At 45.8% G+C, this 15,433-nt stretch overlaps 1 protein-coding gene across 3 annotated transcripts in view; it reads right to left on the reverse strand.

Annotated features, from left to right (window-relative positions):
* Window positions 1–15,433, reverse strand: part of EPHB1 (EPH receptor B1) — a 421,654-nt gene that overhangs the window by 132,407 nt on the left and 273,814 nt on the right. For 2 of the 3 annotated variants that reach the window (XM_053930212.1, XM_024565783.4), the window contains exon 4: window positions 8,685–8,840. The exons of the other annotated variant lie outside the window; for it this stretch is intronic. In XM_053930212.1, the coding sequence (XP_053786187.1) occupies window positions 8,685–8,840 (156 nt within the window). The remainder of the gene's footprint in view (window positions 1–8,684; window positions 8,841–15,433) is intronic. 3 annotated transcript variants of the gene reach the window in all.

A 15,433-nucleotide genomic window follows, 5' to 3' on the forward strand; every position in this document is an offset into this window, starting at 1 on the left:
ACATGTACTCTACCCATTTTATGGATGAGAAAGTGGAGACACCGAGGAGGCATGTCAGTTGCCCCACATCACACACCTGGCAAGTGGCAGAGCAGTACTTGAACATGAACCCAGACATAACCACCAGAGCCCACACTCCCCTAATGATTGTCCTAATACTTGTGATTTGAAAGGTGGTAAAAACTGGTATTCAAATGATCTACACTTGAATGAACACTGCGCCTAAATCTACAATGCAATATTAAAGTGCAGAAAAGCAGAGGCCCAAAAGGGCAGCATTTTCTAAAGGGACAAACGTAAACATTGGGTGTTTAATGTCCCAAAAGTCTAGTAGGAGCCATGGTGTGAGGGCTGCAACCAAAGTGAACTGTGAACAGTATCCCATTCATGGGAGAAAATCCATCATGTTTCCACTGAACCCTACTCTAGGGTGAGGGTCATGTTTCACTCTGGCTGCTGTGTTTTGAAAGTGATATTGATCAATGTGGGAGATTCAGAACCTGCAGGTCAAGACAGTGGGGTTCAGGAAATCATGTGTTTGGGGGAATAGATAACACAAGACACATTTAGCCTAAAGTAGGTGATCAAGGAAGGATATGAAAGTCATCCTTACTAAACATTAGAACTGCTGACCTCCAGAACACTGGTCCTCAATGGTGGACCAAAGGTGAGCGGGGGAGGAAAGCAGTGCCCAATCCAAGGTCTGGAAGGTCTCCTACATTGATGAGTGATGGCTGCCTAGCAATGGACTAGAGCTGCCCTGCTATATATATCAGCTGTCTGTCATCACAAATATTCAGAAAAATAAAAGTGGCATGACCACCTGTCAGGGTTGTTGGAGAGAGGAGGCTGATGTTGGGGAAGGCTTTGGGTGGCAGGACCTGGAAGGCTGCTCTGAATGTTAACAGTCTGTTATTCCCAATGCTCTTACTATGAAATGTGGAAACAGAAATGTCAGCATGTGCGCCTGGTTATTAGCTTAAAACTTAGAGCTATAAGATGCCTCCTAAGGGTTATACCCACTTGGGCCAAACAACGGTGAAGAGCAATTGTAGATTATAGAAGTGTGAAAGCGTGTGTACACAGGCAACAATGACCTTTCTTGAAACAGCAGTGACAGTTACAAATAGCTTTCAGCTTGCAGTCACACTCCCTCAATTCTGCATGCAGGTATATAAACCATCCAAATCCAGGCACTCCAAGAAACAGCTTGCCCTCTGATTCATTCGTCTATGACCATGGCTGAATTTCACCTCAAGGAAAACACAGATCACCTCCCCCTCAGAGGCACAAATACCATAGTTTTTTTGTTTTTGTTTTGTTTTTATCCTCACCCGAGGATATGTGTATTGCTTTTACAGCAGAGGAAGGGGGAGAGGGAAACATCAATGCGAGAGAGAAGCATCAATTGGTTGTCTCCCGCACGCACCTAGACCAGGGCATGTACCTGCAACCCAGGCATGTATCCAGACCAGGAATCAAACCCACAGCTACAGTGGCCATACTAGCCAGAGCTAAACGACAATATTATGCATAACACGGATCACATATCAGGGTAAAATCAAGCAGCTCTTTTATTTATAGAATGGGGTACATGGTGTATCTTTTACTAAAGCTAACTGCGAGCAGAGCTGCCCTCTTTCAAGATGTTACAACTTCTAGATTAACAGAGGCAAATACTTTTGAAAAGTTCTAACTTTGAAAAGTGTTAAAAACCATCCCTAAAGTGTAGTGTAGTCCCCAGTTTGGAGTGTTTGTCACCGTAGGGCACCTTCCTGCCCTTTTGGCTTGAAAAGCCCTTCCCTGTACTGGCAGCCTCAGAGTTTCCTCATGGCCTATTTACTGCCAGGTGGGTTAGAGGACCATCTGAAAGCGAAGGCCCATCACCCACTTATAGTCCCTTCCCACCTGACCCTCCATCTGAGCTCAGATGAATGATTCCCACCAGTCAGTTTGCCTCTGCCTCAGTTTCTCTCTCAGCCCTCCCTGAGCCCATTCCAGCCAGGTCATGCTACCTGACTCTCTGCTCTCTCTCCCCCATCACTGCTTCCAGCTCTAGCTGATGCTGAACACTGGGGGTCTCCACACTGCCCTAACCACCCCAAAAATGAGGGTGAACTGGAAACCAAGCCAGAGCTGGTGGGTGTTGTTCTGAGAACTAGTGAGACCCTCCATTGAAACACTCGAATGCATAGGCACACCCACACATATCATACTCACACCACACCCACACCTCCTCCAATCTCTCCCTCTGTCTCTCTCTCTTCCTTTCGCTCCCCCCCTCCCTCCATACCACTGAGCCCGGCACAAAAGACATTGACAGAGAGGGGAAGGCCCTGTGGCTCCAGTCTGCAGGAATTCACTCAATGGCCCCTCTCCCTAGGAGTCATAAAGCAGAGGACAGAGAAATATGACCTAATTCTAAAGCAATGTTCTCAATGTTCTGAGCGTGCTTCAGAGTCACCTGGAGGGCTTGTTAAAACTCAGACTGCTGCCCCCGACCCACCATCCCCAGAGCTCCTCATTCGGTAGGCCTAGGGAGAGGCTGAGAATTGGTATTTTCAAGTTCCCAGCGATTTGAGGTTGCTTGTAAAAACAGGGGACTTCAGAACAGGTTGACAGTGACCAGAGGGGAGAGGGGAGGGGAATATAGAGGAAAAGGGTGAAGGGTTTGCAGGAACTATTATACAGGACACATGGACAAAAACAAGGGGAGTGTGGAAACAGGGAAGGGAGGCAGGGAGGGCTGGGGTGGTGGGGAAGGGTGGGGGGAAAGGCAGAAAACTACTTGAACAACAATAAAAAATATTTTAAAAATTAATTAATTTTTTTTAAATGGGGGACTTCACTTAAAAACCACTTCTGTAAAAAAAAAAAAATCCCTGGCGATCTTGGTGAGTGTGATCCAGCAGAACCAAGACCGGTGAGAGAAGAGTTATAAGCTGATGTCATCACAGGCTTTTCACAACACCCTGAAGGCTATCAGGCCTGGCCACAGAGGACTTCATTTTTTCCCCATCATCCTGACAGCCTTTCTATCCTCTGGGCCTTGGGGCCCTCTTTTCCATTCTGGGCAATGCCACCATGCTCCTGAGCAGTCCATCCAAGGAGCATGATCCTGTGACACAGGGACCACCCTGGTGCCCTGGGTTGGTTGTGATGAAAGAAGGGATTAGCTGCCAGACCTTAAAAGGATGAAACATGAGCTTAAAGGAGAATAAACTAGAGCTTCCAGCGATAGGAGAGGGAAGAATGGGTTCCCATCTTTCTCTTTGGGAGGCAGATTCAAGAGGGATACTACAGCAAACCAGCATCAATGACATGAGCCTCTGCACCATCCTCCTAAGAGGCACCAAAATTCAGCTCCCACTGTGTGTGAGGCTGAGACACCCTGGGGCCTCACTGACACGCTGCTGATTAATTCTCACAACCTCCCAATTTGAGTTCCTCCATGCCCAGTTCTGATGATGAGAAGCTCCTGCTCACAGAGGCTGTAACACACCCAGATCACCCCACTAGGATCCACACCCAAAGTCCCCACATTGTGGCTCAGCTTCCTGACCTTCTTTCTGTGTTAGTCAGAAGGAAGGTCAGGGGTGGTCTCTGGAGGATCCCACGGGGCCGGCCAGCATTGTGAATCCTCATGTGAGGGGAAAGCAGGAAGGCCCAAGGGACAAGACAGTGACCTCCAGAGCCCCTTCTTTATCCCATTTCTATAATCAAAACTGCAGAGGGAAACCCATTGCATTTGAAGCAGAAATGAAGAAATAAGACAAGCACTAGCTTGTCTCTGTAATCCATTAAAGTTTCTCCCATGTGGGTGACAGAAAAAGGGCTTTTTGTGGTCAGAAATGTAACAAGGTAATTATTTTTACACCAGTCCTTCTGCATAGTTTTTCACAGACAGCAATTTTATAAGGCATAATTATCTATTTTCACCTGCTTCATAAATTCCTCCTTTCCATTTCGTCTCCCAGTAAACTAGAAATTATTTAAAACTGAAGATATGCATTCCAATGCTTGGTTTCACATAGCTGTGCACTTCCTTGTGCACTCCTGGCTTTGCCCTCTCTCCACCGACCCCATCACGCTTCCCATGCCATAAGACCCTCCTATGGAAAAAAGTGTGTCTGACCCTGAGGTCATGGAGCCCCTGTTCCCTGAGAACCAAAAGCCAGTCTTGTCTGTCACTGGGGCTACCTATGTTTCCAGTCCTCTCAGTCCCAGAGGACAGGCGTCAGCAGCAGCAGGAGTTCTCAGGTGCTGGGGCTGTGCCTCCCCCTTTCTCCCACAGCACATCTAGTCACGTGGCCATCACCTTTACATAGTTTTCCCCAGGATCTTCAAGCCAACATGACTGTGTGGTCTGGGGCTACGTGAAGGATTCTGCTGTGATGCTCAGGGACAGCCACAACCTAGACTCTCCCTGAGGATGTCACTTTTATTTTTAGATCTCCAACATCCAGTCATGCCGGAAGCTTCCATATCTGCTGCAGTCTTCACACTTTCCAGGGATGTAACCAAAGCAAATTCTAACACGGATTGAGAGTTTGCTATGAACCAGGCACTGTGCCAAAGGCTCTATAATACTATTTTGCTTATTCCTCATAACAACTCAGAAAGGCATACATTTGTATACTATCATGAAGATAAAAATGACAGAGTAGAGGAAAGTTAAGAAATTAGCCCAAGGTCACAAAGAAGGTAAGAGAAAGAGTCAAGATTCAAACTTTTGTGTGTGAAGTGCCAAAGCCCACCTTCTAACCCCTATATACAGTTAATGATTCAATAAGCTTTCCCAGAACACACTCAAGATTGGGGAAGTGGGATGCCATGACTCCCCAGGGAGCCTCTGGGACACTGGACATGACCCAGGGAGGCAGCAGAGGAGGAAGGTAGCAACTTCCTCAGCTGAAGCTCAGTGAACCTGAAGCTCAGAGGTGGAGCCTTACTCCACAGCCTCCATAGCCCCTCCCAGCTGGTGAGCTGCCCCTTCCCCTTGAGCTCTTCACCTGAGCCCTGCACTGTCCACATAGTCTGGCTTCATTCAGAGGGTTTCATTAGCAGGGAAGGGTGAGGATCACCTGTGACCTGCCTCTAGCTATCCCACAAGACTTCACCTCGCTCCACCCATGGCTTAGGCCATCCCTCTTTCCCAGAGGGCTGCCCTGACAGGCTGCAGTGTGCATCCTAAACCCTTACACCAGCCATCTCAATCTCCTCTTCCCTCCTTTCAGAGCCTGTGGGGAACAAGGCTTCCTCAAGAATATGAGCAGGTATTGGACTGGGCAAGGGGGCAGTCAGCCAGGTATTCATGCAGCAGATCGCCAGGCACCAGTGCCAGGAGGATGAAGAAGAAGGAAGGACGGGACTGGGTGTCTACAGACTGGAAGCAATGACATCATCACACTCAGACACAGAGCTCACCAATCCCCCTCCTCTGCCTGCACTTGGAGCCCACATCAGCCCCTTTGACACTGCCTTGGGGAGCACCCAAGTCCCTACGGAGTCCACAAACTTTGTCAAGGACAAGACTGGACACTCAGGGCTTCCAGGGCTTCTCAGAGGTCAAGGGGATCCCAGGCTCTCCCAGATGATTAAAAAGAGAATGAAGAAATGCTTATACAGGGCTATAAAAGTTATGCATTTCAAATGTTTAATTTAGAATAATCAAGCACACTTAACACTATAAAAATATAACAAACATACATGTGCTGGTCTCAGAGATTAATGGAATTCATTAAAAATATTAATTTTCAGTGCACTATAAGTATTTTAGTTTTATAACGTTTTAAATCATAAGATTTGCTATATGTTCAGTGAAAAAGTGTGACTGTTGATATAAATCATCTTATTTAAAGATGACAGCAACAGGCCAAACCTGAGGCCCTTCCAGCTTTTGAGGCCAGGGCTCTTGGACACTCCTGACACTGTCCCCTTTCCCCCATGCCCACAGGACCTGGACACTATAGGTGCCCACTGTCCTGCACATTTCAGAAAGATAGAGCTCCCCTTTATCTGGGTCCTCCCACTGCCTTGTTGGGCCTCTTCCCTGGTTGGATGGATGGAGGATGGCACTTGCAAAGAACAAGCACTTGTCTCCTCCCTGCCCCAACCAGCCTCTCTCAGGCTGGGTCCACCTGCATAATCAGCTGGGATCCCTGGGGTCATGGTGCAGGCTTCTGCCTGGCCTCAACAGCTCCAGATATGCTCCTGGTATCTGAGAAATTATTTACTGTGGTGATGTGTGATGTCTCTTTAAGAGAACAGATGGTACCTCCAATTAGAATGCTTTGAAAAGAAACCCTAATGAGATATAAAAGCTAACAAATTGACTTTTTCATACAGTACTTCACAGGCACACAATAAATCAAATATACAAAGAGGCTCAATAAAATAATAGATTTATTTACACTTATTTTGCCTAGCATTGTGCAGCAGCCCAGCCCGCCCTCTGGGACCCCCAAGTTCTTGCCCCTGCAGGCCAGAGTTGGACAATGCATTACTGAGCTGCTCTCAGCCCTGACCACCAGAGACAAGTGTGGCTTTTTGATTGGGTGATTTCTAGTCTGACCCTTGCACTCGATATGTGGGGGCACAAGAGCACAGGTCTATATAAAGGGTGTAGTGACACACACAGGGAAGTCTAGCACTCACCCCTCCTCTAGGCAAGGTGCGGAGATTGTAGGGGAACCACAGGGGTGAGAAAGCTGGGTCTAACCCCAGAGATAGCTAGGCCAGAGACAGGGGAGAAAAGCCAGTGAGGTCTGATTTCGATGAAGTGGACTCAAGATTTGGGTAGACAAAGTGGAATGAGAGTCTAAATGTGTAGACTAGAGGCTATGGCACATTCCTATTTATCCCAGGCACATCAGGTTAGATGGTTGGAAGATAAGCCCATAAAAGTAGACAGAAGTGTTATATGGCAAGGAAGACAGCTCCACATTGGCATCCTGAGCCTTTGGTTGTTGGCCTGTCTTCCCTCTGGGTGACATATCCAAGGGCTGGATGGATTCACAGGGTGTGTGCCCTGAAGTGGGAAGCTGGGAGGCCCAGTTTCCTACCTGTATAATTTAATCTGCAGAAGGAGCTCAACCAGTGAAAGAAGGTTCGTGGGCATAAATGGAAGGGAATGTTTTCAGAAGGGAAGCTGTGAGACCCTGGGCACGTGCTTTGGCAATCATGGAGACTGGTCCTTAGTCTGGACATCCAGGCAGTGGTGATTCAGCATCCTTAAGTGGCTTCTAAAAAAGTGCATCAAGCAATGGGTGTCAGGGTCACAGAAACCCACAGAAGAACCTCAAAAGTGAGTAGAGAAGATACTGCAAAAGAAAGACAGGGACTCTAGGCAGCAGTAATGGAATCATTTCTGTTCACATCAACCCCCCAGAGAGGGAGGGCTGGAAAAAATCAGTTTACAAGAGGATGAGGGTTTTTTTTTTTCCAGTTCAAATCTATAAACATTGATCGACCTCAGGACCTTGATCTAGAAGACACTTTCATCCCTCTTCTGCACCCAGCAAAGGTTACATATACTGTAAAGCCTGATTAGGAAATTCTTTTACTAGGAGCTCAGCCAATTTTTTGCCCATCAAACTGCAAGTATGTGTGAAACATTCCTTCTGTGCCCTTCTATGCTGGGGGTGGGTGGAAGGGGTTTGGTCCAAGGAGGTGAAGAGAAAGTCTCTGTTCCCAGGGAACCAGGCAGCAGCACCCAATGCAGAAGAAAGCTCTAGCATCATTAGAGGCCAAGCTGGAGTGATGACTTCTGCATGCAATGGGAATACTGAAAAAAATTATCTGTGTTTTGGACCTGCAACACTTAGGGGAGTAGGAACATGTTCTCTAAAGTGCTGTGCAGGGAGAGTAGTGCTTCCTGTCTCCCCACAATTATGTGGGACAAGATTACAAGGAAATTCTCCCCTTTTCCATCTTTGCCCAGGAATGGGGTCACCCCCAACACACACACACACTTTTGTCAGGATGGCTGTCCTCCTCTCTAGAGCAGAGAATGGGAGAGTGGTGGAGCTGATGCATTAGCCCCACCCCCTAGAATATCTGTCACACAGATGGCTACTGTGGCCAGGACTCTATCTTGTCATTGGGCAAGGGTACAGATTGTGCACCAGACTAGGCTCTGCAAGGGACACAGGGAGATGAATATGGGGTCCTGGCACACAAGGACCTTCACTTGATAACTGAGAAGGTAAGTACAGAATAATTAAGCAGCCAATTAAATTATGAGAGTCTCAGGAGAACTGGTCACAGAAATACAGGGAGCCCATGAAGACAGGGGATAGTCTCAGCTGTCAGGATCAAGGGGGCTTCTTGGAGGAGGTGACTGGAAGAGTTACTAGGAATTGTTGTAATCTCCCAGCGAATCTTGATTTTGCACTCAAAGAACTCTCCAGGTTGGCATTTTTAAGATATGGTGAGCAGAAGTTGATGGAAGACTCTCCCATTGGGGAGGAGGAGGTAAGAAAGAATGTAATCTTATGGTGGTACTAAGCAGAGGGGCCCTGCATGCCCAACACAGGAGCTGTCCATTTCAGCACCACAGCCAGCATTTCAGCAGAGCAGCCAGTGCTGCCCTCAAAGAACATTGTCTCCCCCTACCCCAGGCCAACCACACGCACTGACTGTCAGGGAACCAAACTCCCCAGCCCAGAGCCCTAGACACTTACTAGTGCATGCCACTTCCGGGGGGTCAAAATCCGCTCGGTAATAGCCAGTCCGGCAGGTGCAGATGGGAGATGCCTCTGAAGGGGATCTGCTGTTGGAGGGGCAGTGTGAGCAGCCCTCAGCTTCCTGGCTGGCCTTGAACATCCCTGCAGGGCAGGCTGGAACACAAAGAGACCATCTGAGAATTAATGGAAGAATGGCAGTGGGAGGCCTTTCCCTGGAGCTGAGAAACGAAAGCTTCTACCCGCCTCCTTAAAAAGGACATGGAGATACCCTTTACACAAAATGAGCATTTCAGATTTAGAAAACCCCTATTTAACACTCATAATTTTTTAAACATCTTTAGTGAAAAATACCTTCCCGGTACCAACAGCCTCTCTTACCTGAACAATCTGAATAATGATCCTTCCCTTTCATGTGTGTCAAGAGATTTAATTGAGAAAATGAATCTAATGCGCAGCTCAGCGTCTGAGATCTAAGTGCTCTATAAATGGTTATCACCTCCTTCTTCTACCTAGTTAACAGCCAGGGCCTTACGCTGAGCCACTCACTGAAGGAATCTTGCCTGATGTCCTTGGATGGAAAGGGGTCCTGGTTGGCCAATGAACCAGACCCATGGTTCTTCAATGCCATGTTGCAACACATGTGAGGGACACTGCACTTGTTAACAAGCACATGTTATGAATGATAGTAAAGGACTAGATTTCATGAGTGATTCTTTAAAAAGAAATTAAAGTGATTTCAAGGTCACTGGCTTAACATCATTTTCCCTTAATTGCATTTTAAAATGCTTTGGAGGGTGAGGCAAGGAAAGGATGGCTTTATAGGCAGTGAACCAGGGAATGTGTCATGTGCTGGGTGTCATCTATCATGTACATGGCTGTGGGGAATATTGGGAAAGCCTGGCACAGCCTGATGCCCACCAGAGGGGCCCTTAGGTGTGAGGCACTTCCTCTTCATTCCCTTTGTGACCACCTTTGAAGAGACAGGCCCCCAAAAGTCTGACTCCATCCAGCCCTTCCCTCGGGCTTTCACCATGCCTCACCTGTGGAGACTCTCTAGTCCAGATATCTGGCCTTGTCTTTGCTGACTCCTCAAAATATTCCTCCTGACTGTTTAACTTCTCTGAGACCCTTTCTCACTATCTCAGCTCCTGACTCTTCCTACCCCCAGGAAATGTACTCTGGCTCATCCTCCTTTGGGACCAGGTGAAACTTACTGCATGGTCAACTCACTTGGCTTTCTTAAACACCTCACTAATTCATCCCACAAATATTTACTGTAACCCTTCTGAAGACCTGATCCAGGGAATTTAGAGAATGTAGCCTGCCTTCAAGGAGCTCCTGATCCAGTGTCCTCATACAATTACAATACAATGTGATCTTTGCTGGAACAGAAGTACCATTATAATGGCTTCTACTGATACAAAGCTCATCTTCCCAAATATATGGTTCCCTCCTGGCAAGTGCAAGTATTCTTTAATAACAGTAGTAGCCACCATCTGTTAACATTCTTGCTAAGTGCTTTACATGCATTACTCTACGGGGTAGCTATTATTATCTCCATCTTGCTAATGAGGAAATTGGGACATAAAGCAGTTCAAAAAGTTGCCCAGGATCACACTGTGGGGAATATGATAGTGATAATATACACACAAACTATTTGGAAAATATCCACAGCTTTTCTACTAAGATAAGAAGGAAGGACTGCTTCCTATATGTTGGGAAATCTCTCTCACTCCTTTGCTCACTTGAAGTGAGGTATAGTGTTTCAGTTACCCTGGGGTGGGATCTCATCTTGGATGTGAGGCAATTTCTGAACTGGAATGCTCTGCAAGGCATAACCCAAGAATGTTCCATGGAGTCCACCTTCTTTGGGATGTTAGCACCTGTTACTCACAAAAGGGTTCTGAGGCCTGATATTTTGAACATGTGGATTCAGAAAGTTAATCTCATTTTTTATTATAGGATTTCTCAGAAATTCCACAAGTGGGATGTGTTTTCTCACCAAGAAGCCCTTTTTTGTGGAGCATCCCCTGGGATTCAAGTTCTATGGGACACACTGGGGTAAATAGTGTCCAGATGATTCAGTAAGGTCTCTGTTGTGACCCATGTAAAAATGGGCACTGGCTGACCCATCTCACCACATTCAAAAGAAACTGCTCTGTTTCCTTAGAAAGAAAAAAATTAAAGCTTTACTGAAGACTAAATAAATAAAATGCTAAAGGGAACACCCTGAATGACATACCATGTATCTTAGAATTTGAATTACTGATGTATCTGTTCAAGCCCACTCAGGAGAGTCTCTCCCTTCTCCTTCTCTTTCTTCTTTCCAGACATTTCCCATGGCTCCTGTGAGAAGCATTTGGTCCTTTCCACTGTAAATCACCCAGCATTGCTGGGCCCCCTTCAGCTTTGGAGCTCAAGAACACAGAGAAACCCCAGGCCTGTGCTGTCCAACACAGCAGCTCTTTCCCTGGAAAGTAGGGGAGGGGAAAGTGGTGCATCTCATGCATTCATCTGGTCCTGTCCACACTGATTTTCTAAATATACCAGTCCAAGAGGAACAAGGTGTTTTCACTTTCTTTCCAGCACTTAAAATTCTCTTTGCTTTACATTTAATAAGTTAACAGCGTAAACAATCATCTTGATATCTACAAATGGTGAAGGGATTTGGAAAGTGCCTTCCCAAGTTTTTTTAAAAATATATTTTATTGATTATGCTATTACAGTTGTCCCATTTTCCCCCTTCACTCCACTCCATCCTGCACACCCCCTCCCACCCACATTCCCCCCCTTTAGTTCATGTCCATGGGTCATACATGTAAGTTCTTTGGCTTCTACATTTCCGATACTATTCTTGCCTATCCCCCTGACTATTTTCTACCTACCATTTATGCTACTTATTCTCTGTACCTTTCCCCCCTCTCTCCCCTTCCCACTCCACTGTTGATAACCCTCTATGTGATCTCCATTTCTGTGGTTCTGTTCCTGTTCTAGTTGTTTGCTTTTGTTTTTGTTTTACGTGTGGTTGTTAATAACTGCGAGTTTGCTGTCATTTTACTGTTCATATTTTTTATTTTCTTTTTCTTAGATAAAGCCCTTTAACATTTCATATAAAAAGGGCTCGGTAATGATGAACTTCTTTAACTCGACCTTATCTGAGAAGCACTTTATCTGCCCTTCCATTCTAAATGAAAGCTTTGGGGGATAGAGCAATCTCAGATGTAGGTCCTTGCCTTTCATGATTTGGAATACTTCTTTCCAGCCCCTTCTTGCCTGTAAGGTCTCTTTGGAGAAATCAGCTGACAGTCCTATGGGAACTCCTTTGTAGGTAACTGTGTCCTTTTCTCTTGCTGCTTCTAAGATTCCCTCCTTATTGTTCATCTTGGGTAGTGTAATTATGATGTGCCTTGGTGTGTTCCTCTTTGGGTCCAGCTTCTTTGGGACTCTCTGAGCTTCCTGGACTTCCTGGAATTCTATTTCCTTTGGCAGACTGGGGAAGTTCTCCTTCATTATTTGTTCAAATAAGTTTTCAATTTTTTGTTCTTCTTCTCCTTCTGGTACCCTTATAATTCAGATGTTGGAATGTTTAAAGATGTCCTGGAGGTTCCTAAGCCTCTCCTCATTTTTTTGAATTCTTGTTTCTTCATTCTTTTCTGGTTGGATGTTTTTTTCTTCCTTCTGGCCCACACTGTTGATTTGAGTTCCAGTTTCCTTCCTATCACTATTGGTTCCCTGTACATTTTCCTTTGTTTCTCTCAGCATAGCCTTCATTTTTTCATCTAATTTGTGACCAAATTCAACCAATTCTGTGAGCATCCTGATTACCAGTGTTTTGAACTGTGCATCTGATAGGTTGGCTATCCCTTTGTCACTTAGTTGTATTTTTTCTGGAGCTTTGATCTGTCCTTTCATTTGAGCCTTTTTTTTTTTTTTTTTGTCTTGGTGCGCCTGTTATGTAAAGAGGCAGAGTCTTAGGTTTTCACCAGGGCGGGGTAACACTCGAAGCTGCACTGTGATGCTGTATGTGGGGGAGGGGTCTGAGAGGGAGCAATGGTGCTTGCTCTGCTCTCTGCTGGCTTTCAGTCACTTCCCCTGCTACCCACAATCAAATTGGGTCCTTCTGGTGCTGATTCCTTAGTGGGTGGGTTTGTGTACATTCTAGGACCCTGTGGGTCTGTCCAACGAACTCTCCTATGTAGCTGGGAGTTTCTCCTGCTGCTGTCTCAACCCTTGCAGGTGTTTTCAGTCAGTGGTTTGAGGCTTTATTTCCCTGAGCTGGAACTCTGGGTTGCGCTGTCTGTCGCCAGTCCACCAGCTGCTGCCTGGCCGGCCAGCTGCACCCTTGCCCATTCCGCTCCACAATCCACCACCTCGCTGGGTCCCCCAGCAGCCACCTTGCTACGAGTCCTCTCCACCCTGCTGCCTGTCTCCGCCCCTCCTACCTGTCTGGATGAATGTGTCTCCTTTATCTCTTTGGTTGTTGGACTTCCATGAAGTTCGATTTTCTGTCAGTTTTGGTGGTTTTTGTTTTTAAATTGTTGTTGTCCTTCTTTCGGTTGTTCAAGGAGGCACAGTGTGTCTATCTACACCTCCATCTTGGCCAGAAGTAGCCCAAGATTTCTTATGAAGAAAAGCAAAACTGGGTAGCCCGAAGTCTCTGGATTTTAAGGCGGCCACAGAAGGAAGTAATGGAGGACAGCAGGCCTAGGATGGACTTAAAGAAAGAAGCTCCAAGAAAGGTTGGGGAGAGAGGTCTTGAGGCGAGGTGTGATTCCATCCTCCTTGGGGCAGGGAGCACCAGGCAGTGCCCAGGCAATCCTGAGTCTGAGTCCTAGCTCTGCTGGTTCCTTGATGGGTGATCACTAGCAGGTTATGTAATCCTCAACCTGCTCCTCAACTTGCTCATCTGTATAAATGACCGATCAAAAATAGTTCACTTCTATAGCAACTCCCACAGATCATTAGAATTTAGTAAACTCAAATATTAAAATGTGCTACCATGAATAAGTGCTAAACATTGCTAATTCCTCTCCACCCCAACTTACTCATTCCCTTTTGAAAAACAAATTTTCTTTGCAAGAACTTCTAGAATGCAGGGTCAGAATGTAAGTTTTGAGTCCCAAAGTAGGCACATAAGTTCTGGTGCCAAATGGAAGAATATGTTTCTTCACAGATTATTTGTGTTGTATAACAGAAGAATCATTATGCCTATAAAATATATTTTACCTATAACTACACAATGGGTGGTCTCCTTAACATTCAGATTTCATAAGTTAATATTTTAATAAAGTCTGTGTCTACACATTCCCAAACTATAAAGAAGTAGTATTCCTGGGTTCATTTCTTAAACTTTTAGACTGTAACTTTTAAACACACTTGTGCCACATTTTTTTCATTGAATTAATGCCTTAAGTAATGGTTAAAGTGCCAGGCTAGCCCACAAAGCCTTATTAACTAATCTTGTATCAGACACCACAAATAAGAAGTTAACTATATAGTTATTTCACTAGAAATTTAACACAGAAAAATAACTAAGAAAACTATGCTGCCCCTGGAGAAAAAAAGCAACTTTAATTATTAGAGGTCATACATGGAGCTTCTGGGTAGATTCTGACAAAAATATTTAGTCTGAGGAGAGAAAAGCAAATGTCCCCGTTAAGTCACCTGAGCATGTAAGCTGGGAGCAACACAGTAGGGTTTGGTTGGGACTCTCGCAGCCTGGAACCCACATACCTGCCTAATGGCTCTACAGTTTTGGAAACTTACTATTATAAACTGTGATAGCCTAACTAAACACATATGCACACTCAAAAGCCTTTTAATAACACAATTCTTTGCTTTAATATCACTTTTAAACTCAGGGGTTGCCTTTCTCTTGATACAGAATTATGGTCAGCACCATCACTACAGTTATGAGCCCCTCATTCACCAAATGTTTATTGATCTACCATGAGCCAGGCACCATGCTAGAAAATTAGACCAGAGTGCAGGTAGGGGGCAGACTTTAGGGAGCACCCTTCCTGGTGAAGGAGGCAAATAAGGGAAGGCTGGTTCCTGTGCAGTGTGATCTGAGCCATGCTTGTACCTGTACAGGGAGACCGGTCAGGTAAGATGTGCATCATTTTGGGGATACGTAGTTATGAGATGAAGACCTTAAGAAACCTTTTCCTATAGTGACTATACATGTGAGATTCAGAAGGAGAGGCAGAGACAAAGCAAAAGGGGAAGAGGTGGAAGAATAGGAGAGGCAGGAAGGGAAATTAGGTCAGAGAGTGCCCAGCCAAGGATCTCAGCAGAAAGGGTTTCATTATTATTCAAGCAGGGGGGTGGACAGAGAAGAGGTTCCTGCACTTTGCTGTGTATTTGCAGAAGACCTCTGTCAGTGGGACACCTGTACCTTGGAGGGCTGTACGTTTCTGACGTCAGTGCAGCCCACGATTGCTTTGTTTCCTTAAGAGAAGGGGGTCTACTTCCCTTCATTGCAAATGATAACAGTTCAGACAGGTGATAAACAGAGCTTTGAGGTGGCACACCTTCCACACACACAACTTCCCCTTCCCCCAACTTTGACCAGGAGAAAAAGACCTGAGTTTCCCATCCTTAAGCATGTGTGCATTGTCTGTTCCCCAGGCAAAACACACAGCATCTCCCTCCTGCTTTAAGTGACAAGGGGCTGTACATGTGACCTCTAGCTGATATCCAGAAGGTTGCCTCAGAACGCCCACCCAACTTCTCAGAGCCTCAAT

Source organism: Desmodus rotundus, chromosome 8 (genome assembly GCF_022682495.2).
Source record: "Desmodus rotundus isolate HL8 chromosome 8, HLdesRot8A.1, whole genome shotgun sequence".
In the NCBI taxonomy this organism is placed as follows: Eukaryota; Metazoa; Chordata; class Mammalia; order Chiroptera; family Phyllostomidae; genus Desmodus; species Desmodus rotundus.